The 18,034-nt window shown below is 60.0% G+C and overlaps 2 protein-coding genes across 6 annotated transcripts; one reads left to right on the top strand and one right to left on the bottom strand.

Moving 5' to 3' along the window:
- The first annotated feature begins 1,388 nt into the window (after window positions 1–1,388).
- Window positions 1,389–9,820, top strand: Fsd1 (fibronectin type III and SPRY domain containing 1). Of its 2 annotated transcripts, none has more exons than XM_058579218.1 (13): window positions 1,389–1,534; window positions 2,501–2,596; window positions 2,723–2,854; window positions 3,452–3,553; window positions 3,958–3,980; window positions 4,184–4,305; window positions 5,247–5,456; window positions 7,169–7,267; window positions 7,866–8,025; window positions 8,298–8,377; window positions 9,030–9,190; window positions 9,381–9,469; window positions 9,553–9,820. In XM_058579218.1, the coding sequence occupies exons 1-13, from the start codon at window positions 1,520–1,522 to the stop codon at window positions 9,575–9,577; spliced, it is 1,314 nt and encodes a 437-aa protein (XP_058435201.1). In that variant the 5' UTR covers window positions 1,389–1,519; the 3' UTR covers window positions 9,578–9,820. The 2 variants fall into 2 exon arrangements, with proteins under 2 accessions (XP_058435201.1, XP_046300037.2); XM_046444081.2 differs by having other exon boundaries at window positions 1,390–1,534; window positions 9,030–9,281.
- Window positions 9,821–9,997: 177 nt separating this feature from the next.
- On the bottom strand, window positions 9,998–17,567 carry Stap2 (signal transducing adaptor family member 2). Of its 4 annotated transcripts, none has more exons than XM_046444078.2 (13): window positions 17,342–17,561; window positions 15,285–15,356; window positions 15,013–15,135; window positions 14,039–14,095; window positions 13,418–13,518; window positions 12,640–12,774; window positions 12,212–12,281; window positions 12,028–12,130; window positions 11,815–11,886; window positions 10,703–10,864; window positions 10,522–10,614; window positions 10,375–10,449; window positions 9,998–10,157 (listed from the first exon to the last, which is right to left on the bottom strand). In XM_046444078.2, exons 1-13 carry the CDS (start codon window positions 17,441–17,443, stop codon window positions 10,144–10,146), a joined length of 1,179 nt encoding a protein of 392 aa, XP_046300034.1. In that variant the 5' UTR covers window positions 17,444–17,561; the 3' UTR covers window positions 9,998–10,143. The 4 variants fall into 4 exon arrangements, with proteins under 4 accessions (XP_046300034.1, XP_046300033.1, XP_046300036.1 ...); XM_046444077.2 differs by having other exon boundaries at window positions 9,998–10,143; window positions 17,342–17,560; XM_046444080.2 differs by lacking the exon at window positions 10,522–10,614 and having other exon boundaries at window positions 17,342–17,567.
- Window positions 17,568–18,034: the final 467 nt, after the last annotated feature.

Below are 18,034 nucleotides of genomic sequence, written 5' to 3'. Positions count from 1 at the left end.
TGGAGCCTAGACCTGAGAGGCACTGGGGGGGCACAGTGTGGTCACTGGCGGTCAGAGTGATACAGATGGAGGAGGGGCAAGGCAGAGGCCAGAGTGGCGAGTTACAGATCGGTTTCTGTCTCAATTGCTGTGGCCCAGAATGTCTTCCTTTTGAGGTCTAGAGGAATGGATTTCTCCTACTTGTTCTCTTCTTCTCTTTTTTCTGGGCGCTGGGAATGAACCCCAGCTTCACGTGCCAGGCGACGTCTCCCACTAGCAGCAGGCAGGCTGCCCCGCTGGAGGGCCAGCTGCTCATGACTGGGTCCTTACAGGTGGGAATTCACTGTGCCCAGGGCCCTGCAACCCTCCCCTTAGTCACGAGTGTCCTCAAAGCAGGCAGCTGACCCAGAGACCTCAATGTCTCACCTCAATCACAAGTGAAGTGACCTCCTCTCTCACAAAGAGCTGCGAGACCTGCCACTTCCACAGAATCCATCCTCTCAACCACAGGGAGGCCGACAGTGGCCCCAGCCCCAGCCCCAGCAGACCCTCGCTCAGCTTCCCAACCTCCCCACTCCTCTCCCAGGAGGGGTGATACTAGGACCCCAATGGATTAAGCCCCAGACCCTTTCATGTTGGTAGGAGAGACAGACATGGAAACAGCCTGAATTGGGGGGCCCCTCTGAAATCAAGAGCAGGGTCGCTAAATCTGCATGAGTGTCCTGTCTTCTCTCCCACTTTGTCCTCTTTCAGGTCAACTAGATCTACACTTGGCTACCAGCTGGCTTTGCTCTTTCCATGCGAGGGGGAGACGTGGGCCGGGACAAGCCGGCTGACTGCCCCCCCCGCCCCCAGCTGGGACCTGCAGTAGGACCACTTCCCTTTCCATCTGTTGCCTGTGTCTGATCCAACCCTCCCGGATCCAGTGAGGGCCCTGCGCTACCTGCAATACCCCCAGCCCCGTGGGCTGCGAGCTGGTGGAGTGTTTCTGGAGGAGGTCGAGTCTGGAGCTCTGTGGGAGGCATAGAAGTTGAGCTGCACCAACTGGAGGGGAAGAGGTTTAGAGGCCAGACCCTGTGTGGATAAAGACCCGGCTCCTCAGTAAAATGCATCGCTGTGTAGGTGGCCAAGGGCCAGGTGGAGCGGGGCAGGCTGTCTACCGGCTGGAGCAACCACGATGAAGGTGTGCAGGTGAACAAGTGGGGAGACTGAGGCAGCGGGGACTGGGATGACCTCGAGGTCACGCCGCTGGACAGGAGTCTAAGTAGGGCTGTCTTCAGCTGGCATCAATCTAGGGTTCCCCCAAGAGCCCCAGTCTCTGGCGGTCAGGCCCTCGCAGACCCCCAGCGCCGAACTACATTTCCCAGGCTGCTGCGGGGGCGCGCCTGCGCACTGCGTGCAGTGATGGAGCGCTGACCGGGGGCGCGGCGGCGGCGAGGGCTCCGCGGGCCATTGGCTCCCGGCAGCGGCAAAGGCAGCTTGGGGGCTCAAGGAGCGAGCGGGGCCCGCGGGCCGGGCCGGGGTGACCTGGGTTGCAGCCATGGAAGACCAGAGGGTAGGACCGGGTGGGGCGGGGCGGGGCCGCTGCAGGGTGGGCGCGGGTGGGGACCAGGTGATGCCGCAGCGCCCTCCCCCTCCGCCCCAGCTGCTCTGCGGCGGCGGCTCCACCCCCGCTGCAACCCCGCCCGGATCCACGGCTCCCCCATCTGAGAACGCAGACCCCCATCATTTTGGCCTGGGGCCAAGGATGTCCCTTCGTTGCCCCCCACCCCGTCCAGTATCCGGGTCCAGCCCCGACCCCATCCCCCACGCCTTCCCTCACGGTCGAGGCCAGGTGTTTCAGTGCTGGCCCCGCCACCTCCGCAGGGCTAATCCCACCGACCTGCGCCCCCAGAAAAGGGTCCCATCCAAGGCCTGGGTTGGAGCCACATACCGGAGCAGATCCGCCCGCAGGACCTCCCTCCCCCCATCCCCTTTCTCCTGACCTCCCTTCCCCTTCCCACTTACCTGGCTCTCTGGCATCTCCTTTGCCCAGGTGCCACCTTTGTCCAGGTAATGACTTTCTCCTTGCTAACCCTTCTCTCCAGGTAGGAATGCCCCTGCCTGGCTCACCCCTGTTTCTAGGCTAGTCTTCATCCCAGGCTTTCCATCTCTCCTAGAGTTTTTTCTTTCCACAGATAGCCCTTTTCCCAGGCTAGCCCATTTTGCCTCTTGGAAGTTCTTTGCTCCCCTCAGCTTATGCCTAGCCTGGGTGGAAGCCTGGGTCGAAGCCTGGGTCAGGTCTGTCCCATCCCTGGAGGCTCTCGGGGCCTGTTTCATCATCTCTGAAACAAGGAGGCTCTGTGGAACCCACCTGCTAGGGGAGGTGCAGAGGGCCAGTGGCTCACCCAGGCCTGCTTGTGGCTGGTTCCCGGGCTCATCAGCATGGTGGCTGCATCTCTCCTCCTGGATCTCTGGAGGGCAGAACAGGGAGCGGGCCAGGTGGAGGAACTTACCTGCTCTGTGTGCATGTGTGGGGCAGGAAGCGCTGCGGAAGATCATCACAACTCTGGCTGTGAAGAATGAGGAGATCCAGAGCTTCATCTACTCCCTCAAGCAAATGCTGCTCAATGTGGAGGTGAGGGGGCAGGGGAGGGGGTGCCCACCAGAGCAATGGCCCTGTTCCTTCCCGTCCTGTAGGAGGCCAGGCCTCAGTTTCCCCGTCTGATCACGGGCTCCTGCTAATCCTGGCCTTCTGACTCAGGCGAACTCGGCCAAGGTGCAGGAGGACCTTGAGGCGGAGTTCCAGTCCCTCCTCTCTGTCCTGGAGGAGCTCAAGGAGGGCATGCTCATGAAGATAAAGCAGGACCGGGCCAGCCGGACCTACGAGCTGCAGGTGTGCGGCCGGGCTCCCACCTCCAACACCGCAGAGCCCAGGTGGCCCTGGCCTCTTCCTCCCAAACCAGATGCTCCCAGTGGGCTCTCCCTGCCGCTGCCCAGCCCCGGCCCCTCAGTCCCCTGTGCTGCTCCCCCCAACTCCTCTCCAGCACCCCCCCACACCTGTGACTCGCGATCCGCCTCCTGTCTTCACCATGTGCTTCCGTTGATCGGCCCTTCCTGCTGGCTCCCCAGATCTGATGGCGCCCTCCCGGGCTCCCGCGGGCTCTCACGCTCCAAGCCGGAGTTCTTTAACCCACATCTAACCCTCCCGGGTAACTCTGTACACCCTAGACTCATGTCCTCAGGACAGGGGATATAGGTGTGCCCTGGGTCTATGAGTCTCTAAGGAAGAGATTCCCCAGGAGGTTCTGAGGTGGCACCTGGAGTCTTGGCCAACTGGCTGGGCACTCAGGTCCCGACTTCCTCTCCTGTCTAGAGCTTGAGAGGGCCCTGGCCCTTGCAGTGGTGGGAAGCCTGGGAGTGGTGAGGCTCCCGGTGAGTAATCTCCTCTTGGTCCCTGGCACCATGCTGACCGGGGCCATGCTACCCACAGAACCAGCTGTCCGCCTGCATGCGGGCCCTGGAGAGCTCGGAGGAACTTCTGGAGACTGCCAACCAGACCCTGCAGGCCACCGACAGTGACGACTTTCCTCAGGTGGGTACCATAGGGTGGCAGATAAAAAAATACAGTGCATCCAGATTAATTTGCATTTCAGCTCAGGAGTGAGTGTTTAATATGGACACTTATGCAGTATTTAGCATAAGTACCTCTCAAAGGTTGCACAGGATCTACTAAAAACATTCACTGTTCATCTGAATGTCAATTAAGCTGGGCACTCTGTATGTACTGGGCACTGAGCAGGGTGAGGGTGGGGTCATGCCTTAGTTTTCCTGTCCCCTCAAGGCACAGCTAGAAGAAGAGCATGTCACCACTTCTGCCTCCTAGTATGGGGACTTTGCCAAATTGCTTCTCTTCTGCATCTCAGTCTTCCTGTCTGTATAATGGCTCTCTGGCTTGGTCATGACAGATTTTTAAATTTTATTCTGTCTCTCTTTTAGGCTGCCAAACAAATCAAAGATGGGTAAGATATTGGGATCTGGCTCCTACACCCCCCCCACCCTACCCTGCCATGAAGGTGGGACATCCTGGCAAGAGCACCTGGGCCCAGGACACTGGACAGTAACACATGGGAGGGGTCCCCCCACATCTCAGATGACCTGGCCTAGGGTCACCCCCCCACACACACACACACCCCAGCAGGCTGCTTTCCTTCCTTCCCTGCAGTGTGACTATGGCCCCTGCCTTCCGGCTGTCACTGAAAGCCAAGGTCAGCGACAACATGAGTCACCTCATGGTGGACTTTGCACAGGAGCGGCAGATGCTACAGGCCCTCAAGTTCCTGCCTGGTGAGAGGGGGGACCTGCTTGGAGGACGAGGATTTCAGGGAAATGGCCCAGGGAGGCAAAGGAAGGAAAGGAAGTGTCTGGAAGGAAGCTGCCACAGGTGTCTGAAGCCTGTGATGGAGGGCCCCTTCCTATCCCTGGGGCCCGAGAATAGCCCACCCCGTAACGGGGGAAGTGAGGAGGAGTCCTGGCCAAGCCCCGCCCATGTGGGGGATGGAGCCTTAACTATTAACTATGAGCTCCTTTGTATGGGTGGAGCTCTGCTTTAGCCCCACCCACACAGGGGGTGGAGCCCTAGTTGAGCCTGCCCATGTGGGTGGGACTCAGAATGTTCTGCCCAATGTCGGCAAAGCCTGGTAGAGCCCCGCCCACGTGGGGGTGGGGCCACAAGACAGGCACAGTAGCCAAGCCCTGGGAAAACCCTGTCCCCAGGGGACAAGGCCTAGAGAGGCACCCCTGCAGGGAATTGACACTCTGAGAGACATTTTGGCAGTGGAGCCCCAAAGAAAGCCACCCCCAGTTGGTAGTGAATTCTGGGAAAGTCTGGCTTCTAAATGGTGGACTTTTTTTTTTTTTTTTGGTTCTGTAGATTGAACCCAGGGGCCCTTAACCACTGGGCTACACTCCCAGCCCTTTTTATTTTTCATTTTGAGACACTGTCTTGCTACGTGCTTACGCTGCCTTGAACTTGCCATCCTCCTGCCACAGCCTTTTGAGTCCCTGAGATTATAGGCGTGGCCACCTTGCCCCTGTAACTGGTGGAATCTGACAGGGTCTGACTGTGTTGGGTGAACCCTGGGAAGGCACTGGCCGACCCCCACGTCACAAACCCAGAGGGGCTGTCCCAGGTGTAGAAGACAGGTCATCCTGGGGCAGGGGCACTGCCACAAGCCCCTTGCCTGTACCCCAGAGTCCTGATCCCCCCTCCCTTCTATCCTGGGCAGTGCCCAGCGCTCCTGTGATCGACTTGGCCGAGTCCCTGGTGGCAGATAACTGTGTGACCCTGGTGTGGCGTATGCCAGATGAGGACAGCAAGATTGACCACTATGTGCTGGAGTACCGAAGGACCAACTTCGAGGGCCCGCCGCGCCTCAAGGAGGACCAGCCTTGGATGGTGATTGAGGGCATCCGGCACACAGAGTACACCTTGACAGGTACCCAGCCAGCTCATTGCCTCCAGGTGCCTTTGAGCCATGAGTCCACCTGGGCCTGGCCCACCTCCCCAGAGCTCAGGGTCTAGGGCAACCTGTGGGTGGGCCGGTCAGGAGCATCAGAAAGGAACGGGATGGAGGAGAGATGGCCGGCAGCGCTGTGCCATGACTGAGCACACACATCACAGGTGTGGCTGCGGTCACCACGTGACCCAGGAAGGACAGGAAGCGCAGCAAGTATCTCCCTGTCTCTGCTGTCCAGCAGCCAGCCAGCCACTCGCTGATCTGGGCTGGCCTGGTAGCAAGCGCAGCCTCACCTCTGCGGGGACTCTAGGACTGGCCTCCCAGGACTCAGGATTTCCTTGGCAGTTACAAGAAGTCAAAAGCCTGAGGAGTCCACCCAGATGCTGGGGGATGGTCTGAAGGCTGGAAAGTGGGGGCTCCCTAATGAGTTTAGAAAGGGGAGTCCTGGGGGCGGAGAACCGTGCTGACGTCAGGGGTGTCCCCATTCACTTCCTCCTTCCCAGGCTGTCATCAGCCTGCTAGTTATCTGTAATTAGCATATGTGGTTAATAATGAGCTTGCTAATTGCAGAGGGGAAAATCACCCAGACAGCCTGAGCAGCTATTGGTTTTTTCCTTTCATGGGAATCAAAACAAACACACATGCACACCCTTTTTTTCTTTTCTGGGATTCCACAATCCTCACCCCTAGGTCCTCCTGCTTTCTGTTTGTTTTTTTGTAACTTTTTATTTTGAAATGGTTACAGATACATAGGAAGTTGTGAAAATTCAAAAAGTGCTCTCAGGATCTTTGTCCCCTTCCCCCAGCTTCCTCCGTGGCGCTGGTTTCACAACAGTAGTTCATGTGAATCCAGGAAACTGGGCTGGGGCTGGATTATACCCTAGGGGGAGGGAGAATTAACCAGCACGGCCAGCTACAGTGGCCACACGGTAACCCTAGAGCTGAGGCAGGAGGATCGAAAGTTCAAGGCCAGCCTCAGCAATTTAGGGAGATCCTGTCTCAAAATAAGAATAAGAGAGGGGCTGGGGATGTGGCTCAAGCGGTAGCGTGCTCGGCTGGCATGCCTGCGGCCTGGGTTCGATCCTCAGCACCACATACAAACAAAGATGTTGTGTCTGCTGAAAACTAAAAAATAAATATTAAAAAATAAAAAAATTTAAAAAAAATAAGAATAAGAGGGCTGGGGATGTGGCTCAGGGGTACAGCACCCCGGGTTCAATCCCCAGCACACACAAAAAAAGTCATGGGTAGCCAAGTTCAAGGCTTCTAGCAATAACAGTCACCTTTGATCCGTGGTGGCAGAACTTCTCTCTCAAGAGGTTTCTTAAATGTGACAGCAAATTTGCTTAAAGGCAGTTTTTCCAGAGGGAGGGGCCACGCTGCTTGATATAGGATCAAAGTCCCAGGGCCAATTCTCATTGGTCAGCTTGGGTCATGTGCCCATCTCAACCAACCACTCTGTTGTAAAGCATTCTGATTGGCTGCTCTGGGTTGGAGGCGGAGTCCAATAATGGGGGGGGGGGCATGGGTGGGTGAGATCAGCACAGTTTTTCAGAAAGAAGACTTGCTTGTAAGGGTGCTGCTGACAAGCCTGGGGGCGGTGGGATGGAGGTGGCATGGGTGGGATGGCATTCCCCCACAGCCCAAGGCTTCGGAGTGCACAGAACTAACCTCCAAATGTTGCATCCCAGGCCTCAAGTTTGACATGAAATACATGAACTTCCGTGTGAAAGCCTGCAATAAGGCAGTTGCAGGAGAATTTTCTGAGCCGGTGACCCTGGAGACACCAGGTGACTGGCTCCCACCCCCTCCCTGTCCATATCCCTCCCTTCTGGAGCCCTGGGTTCCAGTGTGTCATGAGAATCCACTAACCAGATTCTGCAGCCCTTGTTGCCCTGGCTGCCAGGAAGCTCAAAGCTGAGTCCACAGTGGCTGTCGTGTACCACCCTGCTTTTTCTCAGAGTGATCCCATTGTACAGGGATGGTTTAATACATACCTATGCTGTCCCTCTCTCATCAAATAGAGCAGTCCTGTTAGAGTTGGGCCCAGAATATCAATAGTGAAAGTAGATTCTGCAGCCTCCCACAGTGACACGGTGCACGCTCTACCAGGAAGGCCCTCTGCTGTCTAGTCTAAGTCCTCCATGCTGTAGTCCTTCCCCTTTCCTGTGATGAGTCCTCAGTGGAGGCCCAGGGCAGAGCAATGCCTTGGGCTGCCTCTAGACTGGACCTTCCGCCTCCGCGTTCGGTTTCCCGCCTGCGCCCTCTTGTCTCTGTCGGTGTTTGCCCGCCTGTCTCTGTACCTGTCTCTCTGCTGTCCTGCCTGTCACTGTCTCTGTGTCTCTCTGGGTGCTCCCATCTCTGTGACTCCCTTGTCTGCCGGCCCAGCCTTCATGTTCCGCCTGGATGCGTCCACATCCCACCAGAACCTGCGGGTGGAGGACCTGGCCGTGGAGTGGGACGCCATGGGCGGGAAGGTGCAGGACATCAAGGCGCGCGAGAAGGAGGGCAAGGGCCGGACGGCGTCTCCTGTCCACTCGCCCGCCAGGTACCTGCGTGCCCAGGCCTGGGAGGCTCAAGCTGAGGGGCGGGACAGCCCAGAGCTCAGAACTGGGAGGAGGGAGGAGGCCAGGGCTCCAGGAGGCTGTGAAGGGTGCAGATGGAGAGCAGGAGCCTTCCAGGCGAGGAAGGGCACGGGCATGTTCTGACGTGGACTTGGAAGGGCCCACCATACAGAAAGAGCCAGATCCTGTCAGGGACTGACCACAGAGGCCTCCTCTGGAGCAGGCCTGAACCCTGCTGCCTCTCTGCCGCCCACAGAGGTGTTCCATCTCCCAAGAGGATGTCCTCAGGGCGAGGTGGGAGGGATCGCTTCACGGCTGAATCCTACACGGTGCTGGGTAAGGAGGGGCAGGAAGGGGGACAGGAGCACTGGGGGGACCCTGGGCATAGGTGCAGGGACAGCGCCCTCGATGGACAGGGCAGCTGTTGGCCAGACCTCGCTCTGGAATGGCTCCAGGGGGAACCGTTGCTCTGGTCTGGGAACTGGGGGCAGGAGCAGCGGGCAGGAGCCTAGGGGAGACGTCCGGGGGTGTGGGGGGGCTGCTGGGAGTCGGGGGCACGTCTGGGTTTCAGGAGTAGCTGGGTAGAATGGTGGCCTATGGAGCACCTGGGGTTGCAGAGGAGCTGAAGCGGAAGGGGCTTAGGTTACAGGAAGGAGCCAGCAGGAGAAGTGAGAGGCTGCAGGATTGGGGGAGGGCTGGGGATGTGGCCGTGGTTAAGTGCCCCTGGATTCAATCCCCAGTGACAAAAAAAGCGGGGGAGGGGCACTGAGTCCTGGAGAGTATCTAGGCTTAGTGAGTATCCAGAGGGTCCATAAAACCTGGGGGACAACTGGGGCCTGAGGAGGAGTACCCAGAGGGAGAAGCTGTGGTGTAGGGAGTACCTGGAGGGAGAAGCTGTGGTGTGGGGAGTACCTGGGTGGCCATCCCTCCCTGGAAGTGTATCTGGGCTGGGTTCTGCCCCATCCCCACTGCCTACTCTGGCCAACAGGCGACACGCTGATCGATGGCGGGGAGCAGTACTGGGAAGTGCGCTACGAACCGGACAGCAAGGCCTTCGGCCTTGGAGTGGCCTACCGCAGCCTGGGCCGCTTTGAGCAGCTGGGCAAGACCCCTGCGTCCTGGTGCCTGCACGTCAACAACTGGCTGCAGGTCAGCTTCACGGCCAAGCACGCCAACAAAGTCAAGGTGCTGGACGCCCCCGTGCCCGACTGCCTGGGCGTGCACTGTGACTTTCACCAAGGTGACCCCCACCTCCAGCTGCCTGTGCCCCGCCCGTGCCAGCGCCCAGGTGCGCATCCCACTCCTGACACGGTCCCTGTCGCTCTGCCCTCCGCCCCAGGCCTCCTGTCCTTCTACAATGCCCGCACCAAGCAACTGCTGCACACCTTCAAGGCCAAGTTCACACAGCCGCTACTGCCTGCCTTCACAGTGAGCGGCCCTGGCGGCCCGGGGAGGAGGGGGGCTGAGGGTGTGGGGCGCGGCTGAGCCTCCTTCCTCCCCACCTGCCCCAGGTGTGGTGTGGCAGCTTCCAGGTGACGACAGGCCTCCAGGTCCCCAGTTCCGTGCGCTGCCTGCAGAAGCGGGGCAGTGCCACCAGCAGCTCCAACACCAGCCTCACCTAGGCCCCCGGCCACCCAGCGGCAGGGTGTCTGTGGGCCGCCTGGCCCGGCCCTTTCTCTCTGTTGCTGCTTGGAGCCTTAACTCCTGAGGGGTGCACCGCCAGGGCGTGGCCCAGGTGGCCCCTCCCACCTCACTTCCTAATAAAGGTCCAACACTGCGCAGGCGCGGGCTGCTTTCTGGGGCTGGGTGGTCCTGCCTGCTGCTTGGCCTTGGGGCCTCGCGGGCTTTCCTAGGTGACCCAGCAGCAGGCTTGGCTGAGCTGAGGTGTCGGGGGTAAGTGGTGCCAGCCGTGAGAACACGTCCCACCCCATCCAGAGCCAAGCCAAACACGTGGGCCTTGGTCACTCAAGTTTTAATCCTGGGAGAACAGATGGCGCGCTGAGCTGGGGCCAAAGCCCTCCTGTCCCAGGCGGCGGCTCACTGCTCCAGGGCCCGCCTCTTCTGCAGCCTTTCCTGCAGCTCGGCCGTCACGTCCCCCAGCCCTAGGGTGGTGGTCCTGAGGCTTCAGCTGGGCCCGGATCCCAGCCTGTGTCCACCCCAACCCATCAGGACCATCTACAGACGTCCAGGGCCCAAGGCAAGATCAAATGTGTCCCAAGGCGTTAGGAATCGGAAGACCAGAGCACTGACCTGCAGGGCCCTCGGGGTCCTGTGTGACCCTCCAGGTCACGCCCTTTGGATGCCCACCCTGCAGGCACCCACAGACCACTTACTTGTTGCAAGGAAGGCAGCCTGGGGTGAGCCACCCACCAACTTCCTGGCCGGCGGCCTGTTGTTGCCTTTGGGCACTGTAAAGAAGGCAGAAGTGGGACCCGGCTGCCCGCTGGCAGATGAGGGAGGAAGTGGGGAGGGATCCCTACCTGGCTTGGGCAAAGTGGGTGGCTTTGGAGGCTTTGCTGGAGCCTTTGCTAACTTCTTGGGCTTTGGGACAACCGGACAACCAGAGGAAGACACTGTGTGGACAAATGCGCAGTGTCACAGGGGCCATTAGCCTGCCCCCACCCAACAGGACCCTGCCCCATGCACCATCCTGATTCGCACCATCCTGATTCACGTAGTCCGCAGCTGGGGCATCTGCAATGGGGGTCACGTAGTTGTCATCCTGGCTCGGTAGCGGGGGCAGGGGAGGTAGTGGGGGCAGTTTGTCCTGGCTGGATGCCACAGGAGGCAGTGACTTGGGGCCACCTGCAGGGGGTGCAGGACCTGGCAGAGAAAGTCACTGTCAGGCACATGTGGTACAGGGATGCCTTAGGGTGGGTCTGTGTGCATGTCTGAATACGTATATATGTCCCTGGGCATCTGTGGTTTTTGTGAACCTGCATTTGTGTCCCTGGGTAGCAGACACACTGGATTTGTATAAGTTAAATATACGCCTAAGGCTTGTACGCAGGCGCCTGCTGCACCTGTGCGCGTGACCCCACGCAGCTCTGGAGGCCCGCGCTGGCCCATGCCTTTTGCTGTTGTCATGATCTAGGACTGAGAGGGCTCTGCCCGTGTGTGTCCATGTGCTACCGGCTTCCAGGAGGTGTGTGCTGTGTGGTGTGCACACGTGGCTGGAACACGGGACACATGCATGTGTAGACTGTCGTGTCTACATAGGCACACGGGGGCCTCTGGTTGTGCGGGTGGACGCAGCTCACGGAGCCTGCACTGCGTGTGGACATGTGTGGGGACCCTGCAATGCTCGACCCACAGAGCTTTGCAGGTGTCCTGCCTCCTCCTGCCCCATAAACAGAACTGACTGCCACCCCTTCCCTGTCACTCACCCATCCCTGGGCATCCTCTGTCCCTCCAATGCCCTCTCTGCCCACTGACATCCCTTGGGACCTGCAGCCAACAGCATCCCTCCAGGGAGCCTTTCCTGCAGGCGTCTCCCTCTCCTCCAGTTCCTCAAGGTGCCCCCTCCTCAGCTCCCATCTCTCCTTCACCCCACGTTCCACCCCACAGGGATGGGACTTACCTGTGTCCAGCTGTGGCCATCCCCACCCCCAACCTGCAACCTCCTCAGGACAAGGCCTGGGTAATTTCTGCCCCGGGACTCTGGGTATGAATCAGGCACTTATGGGCGGGGAGCCCATGTGCTGAGGGGGTGAGGCGGCATGGGTCCTAGGTCCCTCCCTCCTCCGCCCCAGCAACAGCGGAGGGAGTTTCACCTGGGTCCGAGTCACGGGCAGAGGACACCGTCCATACGTTCTCCCCGTTCTCTTTATCCGCGTCCACGTAGCCTGGAACAGAGAGGGTGGCCTGGAGCAGGCACATAGCCAGAGGCTGGCCGGGGGGGTGGCCCGGACAGGGCCAGGACAGGAGAGGCACGCACAGGGCCCTCCACACCCACCCCCGCCCCCGATCCGCAAAGCCGCACGCACCTAACACCTTCTCGTAGTCCTCGTCCAGCAGGAATGGCACCAACGCCTTCTTGGTGTGCGACACGAAATAGTTGACCACTGCGTCCAGCGAGGAGCAGGAGAACTGCGGAGAGTGGGTCGTGGTCACGGCGAGGGCGGAGGGTGCGGACGGCGCAGGGGCGCTTCTCGGCACCCGCGTGCTCACCGGATCCTCCACGTCGATCACGTACTTAGCGCCCTCGCGTTTCACCTTGTAGTGCCGGACCACCGGCGCCCTGCAAGGTAGCCCAGACTGGGTAGGTGGCTCCCAGGCACGGCGGCCCTGGTCCTGGATCTGACCCCAGGGTGGGCCAGACCGACTGACTCCACCCCAAAGGGGGACCCGCCCCCAGTGCTGGCACCGCCCACCGCAGGGACCCGGCCGACCGACGCACCCCAGAAGGAGCCCTCTCTTGCGGCGGCCGCGAGCCCACATTCTCCCTCCGTCTTCAACGTGGCCCCGACCCCACCCCGACGACGAAGCCCAAGGGAGATCCAGCGTCACGCTGGTCCCCTAGGTCCCGGCTCGGCCGCCCCTCCGAGCACGCCCCACGCCCACCCGCCCAGTGCAAGCCCCTGGGCCGTCCCGCGTACCCGTTGAGCGTTTGTCGCGTGGTGACTGACACGCCGTCCTTGCCGTCCCCGCTGGGCCGCAGCAGCAGGTTCCCGCACTCGGGGTAGCGCTCCAGGAGCAGCTGGGCCTCCAACCGGCTCACCTTCAGAAAGCACCTGGGGCGGGCCGCGCCACCTACTTGGCACCGCCGGGTCCCGCAGGAGCGGGTGGCCCCGAGGACCAAGCCCACCTCCCAGGTCCAGGCCCCGCCCCTGGGGCCCCACCCCCAGACCTAAGCCCAGGCCCCGCCCCGGACACCCAGACCCACCCCCAGACCGAGAGCCTGCCCCCAGAAGCTAAGCCCCGCCTTCCTCAGTAACCCCGCCCCTGAAGGCCCAGTTCTGCTTGGGCACGTGATCCACCCTGGAGGTCCTCTCCATCCCCTAGTCAGAAGGCCAGGTACACCTTTCAGGACTCACCTGGAGAACTTTCCCGCCCGGCAAACCCAGACCCTTCCCTGGAGGGCTCCCCAGGAACCTAGGACCGCGCTTGAAGGCCAGGCCCATCCTCAGGCCCCGCCCTCAGGGTCCAGACACGCCCGTCGGCCCACAAGGCCTGGCCACCCTGCAGGCCACCTGGAGACCCTCTAGGCACCGAGACCCAAGATCCCATCCCACCGAACCCAGTATGAGTTCTTTGCCCCGCTCCAACCCTGATGCAGCCTGTACTCAACCAGGTCACCTGAGCCAGCTCAGGGACACCGTCAGCCACTCCCCCTTTTCGTCCCCATCCTGGAGTCCCTTAGGCCCTGGCACTCACGACGGCGTCTCCAGGGAGCGGCGCGCCTCCTCTTTGGCAAGGACCTCGGCCATCATATACAGGTGTCCTGGCAGCAGGGTTAGCTTGGATGGGATGCGGAGCTGAGGGGTGATCAGGGCCCAAGCCGTGAACCAGCATGTGTGCCCACATCCCCGACAGGCAAACTGAGGCCAGCTCGCCAAGCCAGGATAAGAACCCGGGTCTGAGGGCTCCAGAGCCTCAGGACACCGTAGGGGCAAAGAGGGCTTCCAGAGGATGAGAGGAGGCCCTGCAGAGGGGGATGCTGCTGGTGCTGGACTCTGGGGTCTCACACTCCACAATCTACAGGGGCAGCAAGTCCCAAACTCAGTGGCCTGCCAGGGCCAGGCAGGAAGCAAATAAGTAAATGAGAAAAATCAGGAATGGGGGCTAAAATTTCTGGTTTTGAAACAATGGCAGCTAATTTTGAGTTTTAGCATTATGTTGGCCAAACAGATGTCTATGGGCTACCTGTGCCCGCAAGTGGCCAGTTGGTGACCAGTGTGCCACACTCCAGAGACTCCTTCCGACTGAGGGGTGGACAGGGAGAGGATCTCTAAGGCGGTCTGCTGGAGAATGGAGCAAGGGCAGGGCCGTACTCACCTCCACCACGGTCAGGATGAAGCCTTTCCACATCTCGCGAGACTCCAGGCTCTCCACCTAGGGAGGGAAAGCGAGCCCCGCACTGACTGGACCCCGTGGGCTCGGCGGTGGAACCGGCCCGCGAATAAGAGTCCCTGCTCCCAAGGGCTGTTTGAAGATGAAATGAGTTAGGCAGGCTAATGTACAATGCTGTCTGGATATAAGTCCTCACGAATGTGGGGTGTGTCACTGTTAGTGATTATACCAACCATTGAAAAACAGGAATCTAGCTGGGCGCCCCCTAGGGAGGCTGAGGCAGGAGGATCATGAGTTCAAAGCCAGCCTCAGCGACTTAGCAAGGTCCTAAGCAACTTAGTGAGACCCTGTCTCAAAGTGTAAAAAGGGCTGGGGATGTGGCTCAGTGATGGACCCCTGGGTCCAATCCCTGGTAGAAAACAAATATGAAAGTAAAAAGAAAACCATGAATCTAGGACTAGGGATGTGTGTGGGTGGCTCAGCAGTAGCACTTGCCTAGCATGTGTGAGGCCCTGGGTTCCATCCCCAGCACAAGGGAAGAAAAAAAGAAAGAGAGGGAAAGTGAGAGAGGGAGAGAAGGAGAAAGAGGAAAAGAAATGGAAGGAAGGGAAGACACATGAATCAGATTACACACACCTCCCTACGCTCAACTCCCCATGGCTCCCAAGTCCTGCAGCACACAAGCCCCACCCTGTCCCTTCCTGCCTTTCCTCCTCTCTTTCCCTCTCCTGACACAGGCCTTCGACGCACCGGACTCTGTCACGTTCTGTCCTGCCTCGGGGTCTTGGCACAAGCTGTACCCTCTGCCCGTGAGCTCTTTCACAGATGTCTGAGGCTCAGAGAGGTTGAGTGACTTGCACAGCGTCACCAGCGCAGCGTAAGAGTCCACGTGACTCCATGTTTGTGTGTGTTAATGGGGCAGGGAAATAAGGAGGGACAAGCCCCTCCAAGTGGCCTACCTTGAACTTGATCTCCTGATCCCGGAGGACCAGGCTGAAGTGGATGCCAGGGTCACGTGAGCCTGCCCAGGGAGCTTCATCTGTGAGTTTCACAAAGGCTCTCAAGTCTAGCTTCTCCAGGGGCTGGGACATAGAAGAGGGGTCTGAGCACAGGTTGTGTCCCCTCAGGCCCTCTAGATGATGTGGCTGCTGTGGTGGCCACGCCACGCATACCGTCTCCTGGTCCCGGGATCGAGGATGGACCAGTCAGGAACCCCCACTTTCGCGCTTACCTGGAAGTCCCGATTGCTACTGTAGAAAGAGATGGTGAGGCCCTGGAGACCTGCCCAGAGCTTCTTGTAACCCTGCGGACCAGAGGTGGAGGGGGAGGAGGTCAGGTGGCAAAGCTGGGTGCCTTGGCACTGGCTGTTCTCGGGGCCCGGCCACCGTCCCCAGAGCCCAAGCTCCCTCCAGCGCCTGCTGTCTGTCTGTCTGCTCAAAGGCTGCCTCTCCAGGAGGCCCTTCACACCCAGGGCCCAGCTCCTAGGGCTTTGCTCTCCTCCGAGAGAGACAGAAAGGAATTGTGGGCTGGGTGTGGCTCAGTGGTAGAGCACCGGCCTGGGGCGAGCGGGGTTCCGGGCTCCATCTCCAGAGTCACAAGAGAAGAAGAAGAAGAAACTTAAAGAGCACCTGTCTGGTTTAGGAGGTGGGGGCTCAAGGAGTAAGGTGAACTGTGTTTGTGGTGTTCCTTCCACCAGCCAGCCCGCCACCCAGCGGCCACCCACCCGGCCATCTACCCACCATCACCTGTCCCTGCATCCACTCATCTGCCCAGCCGGCCAGCCGTTCACCCCTCACCTACCATCTGTCCATCTACCATCCACCCGTCCACCCAGCCATCCAGCCAGCAGCCCACTTGCCCATCAATTCTCCCTCCAGCTGCCCACAGACACGTACTCGAGGTTAACTACCATAGGGACCACGTGCACCAGGCACCATCAGGCCCGGAATGGACAGTACTTGGCTAACCTCGGCTTGGTGCTATGGATCCAGCCCAGCGTGACCTCAGCCATCTTGGGTCATAACCACCAAGATCGCCCCAGCATAATCTGAGTCCATGTTTCCTGCAGTTTCCCGGTGGATTATAAATAGATAGCACAGTCACAGTGCTGTGTAGGACTTCACAACCGTACCCTGCTGCGCCTGGGTGTGACGAGCTGGATAACCCAGGTACCGTCCAGTCAGGATGAAGCTGCTTCTGTCCTGACACAGTGATACGCCCCCCTCTCTCTGGACAAATCACAGGGTTCTGTCAGAATGTCCCCCAGGAAGTTACACTGTGGGAAATGGGGTCTGCCTGCCTCTGTGCTTTGGTCCCGCAGCACCTCGGGGCCTGTCCTCACTAGGACTGGGCTCTTTTAAACCCGTTTCATCCTGCTTCAACTCGGACACTGTGGGACAAATCATCTTTCTCAGGGCCTCAGTTTCCCTGGGTATAATTGGCAATGATAGCGGCTGCCGCCTTGGGGTCTTGTGAGAACAGGTAGGTAGACAGATGTGGCGCCCAGGTGCCTGCCCGAGTCGGGTGCTCACCCACCCACATCCTGCCAGGTGGAACCAAGGCTCAGAGACTGAGGCCAAAGGCCGGGACTGAGGGGAGCGGAGCCGGGGCTCTCCCCTGCTGCTGCAGGGATCTGTTGGTTGGGGAAGGTTTGGGTGCCCAGGGCAGAAGGCAATGGAATTAGATGGGAACCCTGGTGGCCGAGGCAGGGGGGAGCAGGGGGTGCTGGGGGTCTACAGCAGAAAATGAATCTGGGCAGGGGAAGGGAAGGACAGTGCCCAAGGGAAACTGAGGGCTGGGCTTCACCGGGAGGAGCACACACCGCCCCCGGCCTTGGTCCTGTGGCCGGTGCCTGTCCCTGCTGAATGTGGCCCCCAGCATCTCGCCCTGCCCCCCAGGCCACCTGTCCAGGGCCTTGACCCCTGCAGCTAAAGTTCACAGGGCCAACTGAGGGCTGGGCACGGGAAGAGGCGTGGGAGTGAGAAGGCTCCGGTTTCTGGAGGAAGTCCCTGGATTTGTTTGTACCCGGGAGATGGAAAGAGGGATTGAGACCTGTACAGAGAGGAGGCAGAGACTGACAGGAGGGACAGAGGAGGTCAGGTTGGAGCCGGAGCCTGAGAAACGGAGACACAGGGGTAGCCAGGCCGAGGGCCAGAACCAGCCCCAGCCCCAGCAGGCCCAGATGTCCAGCCCCCACCGCCCCCACCCCGTGCCAGCAGGGAGACAGGCTCAGAGAGGTGGCACACCTGCCGGGGCCACCCAGCACTGCTGGCTCCCTGCCCACCTTACCTGGTCACAGGGTCCCTTTTTCTCTAGAAAGCTCTCGTAATAGTGTGAAGGCTGGATGCCCTTGGGCTTGGGGACCCGGGGTGGGCTTGGGGCCGAGGCCATGATGGCCCGGGTCTCCGCCCGCCTTTCCTTCCAGCCGGCGCCCCAGCCGGGCCAGGAAGCCGAGAAACAGGTTCCAGGGGAATTTCCTTTCGATTGTCAGCTTGTCACCTCCCTCCCCTGTCACCTCCCTCCCCTGCCAGTGCTGGGCGGGGGCTGGGACAGGGCAGGCCCAGGATCCCAGGGAAATGTCTCTCTGGGCTCTTTCCTGAGCCAGACTGAGTAGGGAGGCAGGTGGCGCCTGAGGGCTGAGGGGTGGCACAGCCACCTCACAGCACCCTGGTCCAGGCCCCTGGCCTGCTGGAACAAGCTCGCCTCTGGGGTCTCCAGGGGAACCACCCCAAACGTGTGTGCCAAATACGGAAACTGACAGCCTTCCTGCTGCGCCATCCCATCCCTTCCCACAGCCCTGTGCAGGCATCTAATTTCTGCCTTCTCTAGAGTTTCAGAGCCTCCCGTGCGTGGTCCCCTATTCTGTACCCACAAAGCCTACCGCGGGTCCCTCTGGATCAAGAGTTCTCAGGGGCTGTGCTCTGAACTCCTGCTCTCTCTGTTCCACTTTTGTGGACCTTTATCCTGGATACTTCAGGATGC

The sequence above is a fragment of the Marmota monax genome, unplaced genomic scaffold, assembly GCF_021218885.2.
Source record: "Marmota monax isolate L192 unplaced genomic scaffold, Marmota_monax_Labrador192_F-V1.1 WCK01_AAM20220418_F8-fsc00102, whole genome shotgun sequence".
Lineage (NCBI taxonomy): Eukaryota > Metazoa > Chordata > Mammalia > Rodentia > Sciuridae > Marmota > Marmota monax.
The sequence above is the reverse complement of the archived record's forward strand: the minus strand, read 5'-3'. Positions and strand labels throughout refer to the sequence as shown.

Coding starts and splice junctions, on each gene's coding strand:
- Fsd1 (XM_046444081.2), top strand. Junction 3,981..4,183: donor GCCAAACAAATCAAAGATGG/GTAAGATATTGG, acceptor CCTTCCCTGCAG/TGTGACTATGGCCCCTGCCT. Junction 4,306..5,246: donor GGCCCTCAAGTTCCTGCCTG/GTGAGAGGGGGG, acceptor TATCCTGGGCAG/TGCCCAGCGCTCCTGTGATC.
- Stap2 (XM_046444077.2), bottom strand. CDS start 17,443: ATGGCCTCGGCCCCAAGCCCACCCCGGGTCCCCAAGCCCAAGGGCATC. Junction 14,096..15,012: donor ATCAGGAGATCAAGTTCAAG/GTAGGCCACTTG, acceptor TTCCCTCCCTAG/GTGGAGAGCCTGGAGTCTCG. Junction 10,144..10,374: donor GGCTGCCTTCCTTGCAACAA/GTAAGTGGTCTG, acceptor CCACCACCCTAG/GGCTGGGGGACGTGACGGCC.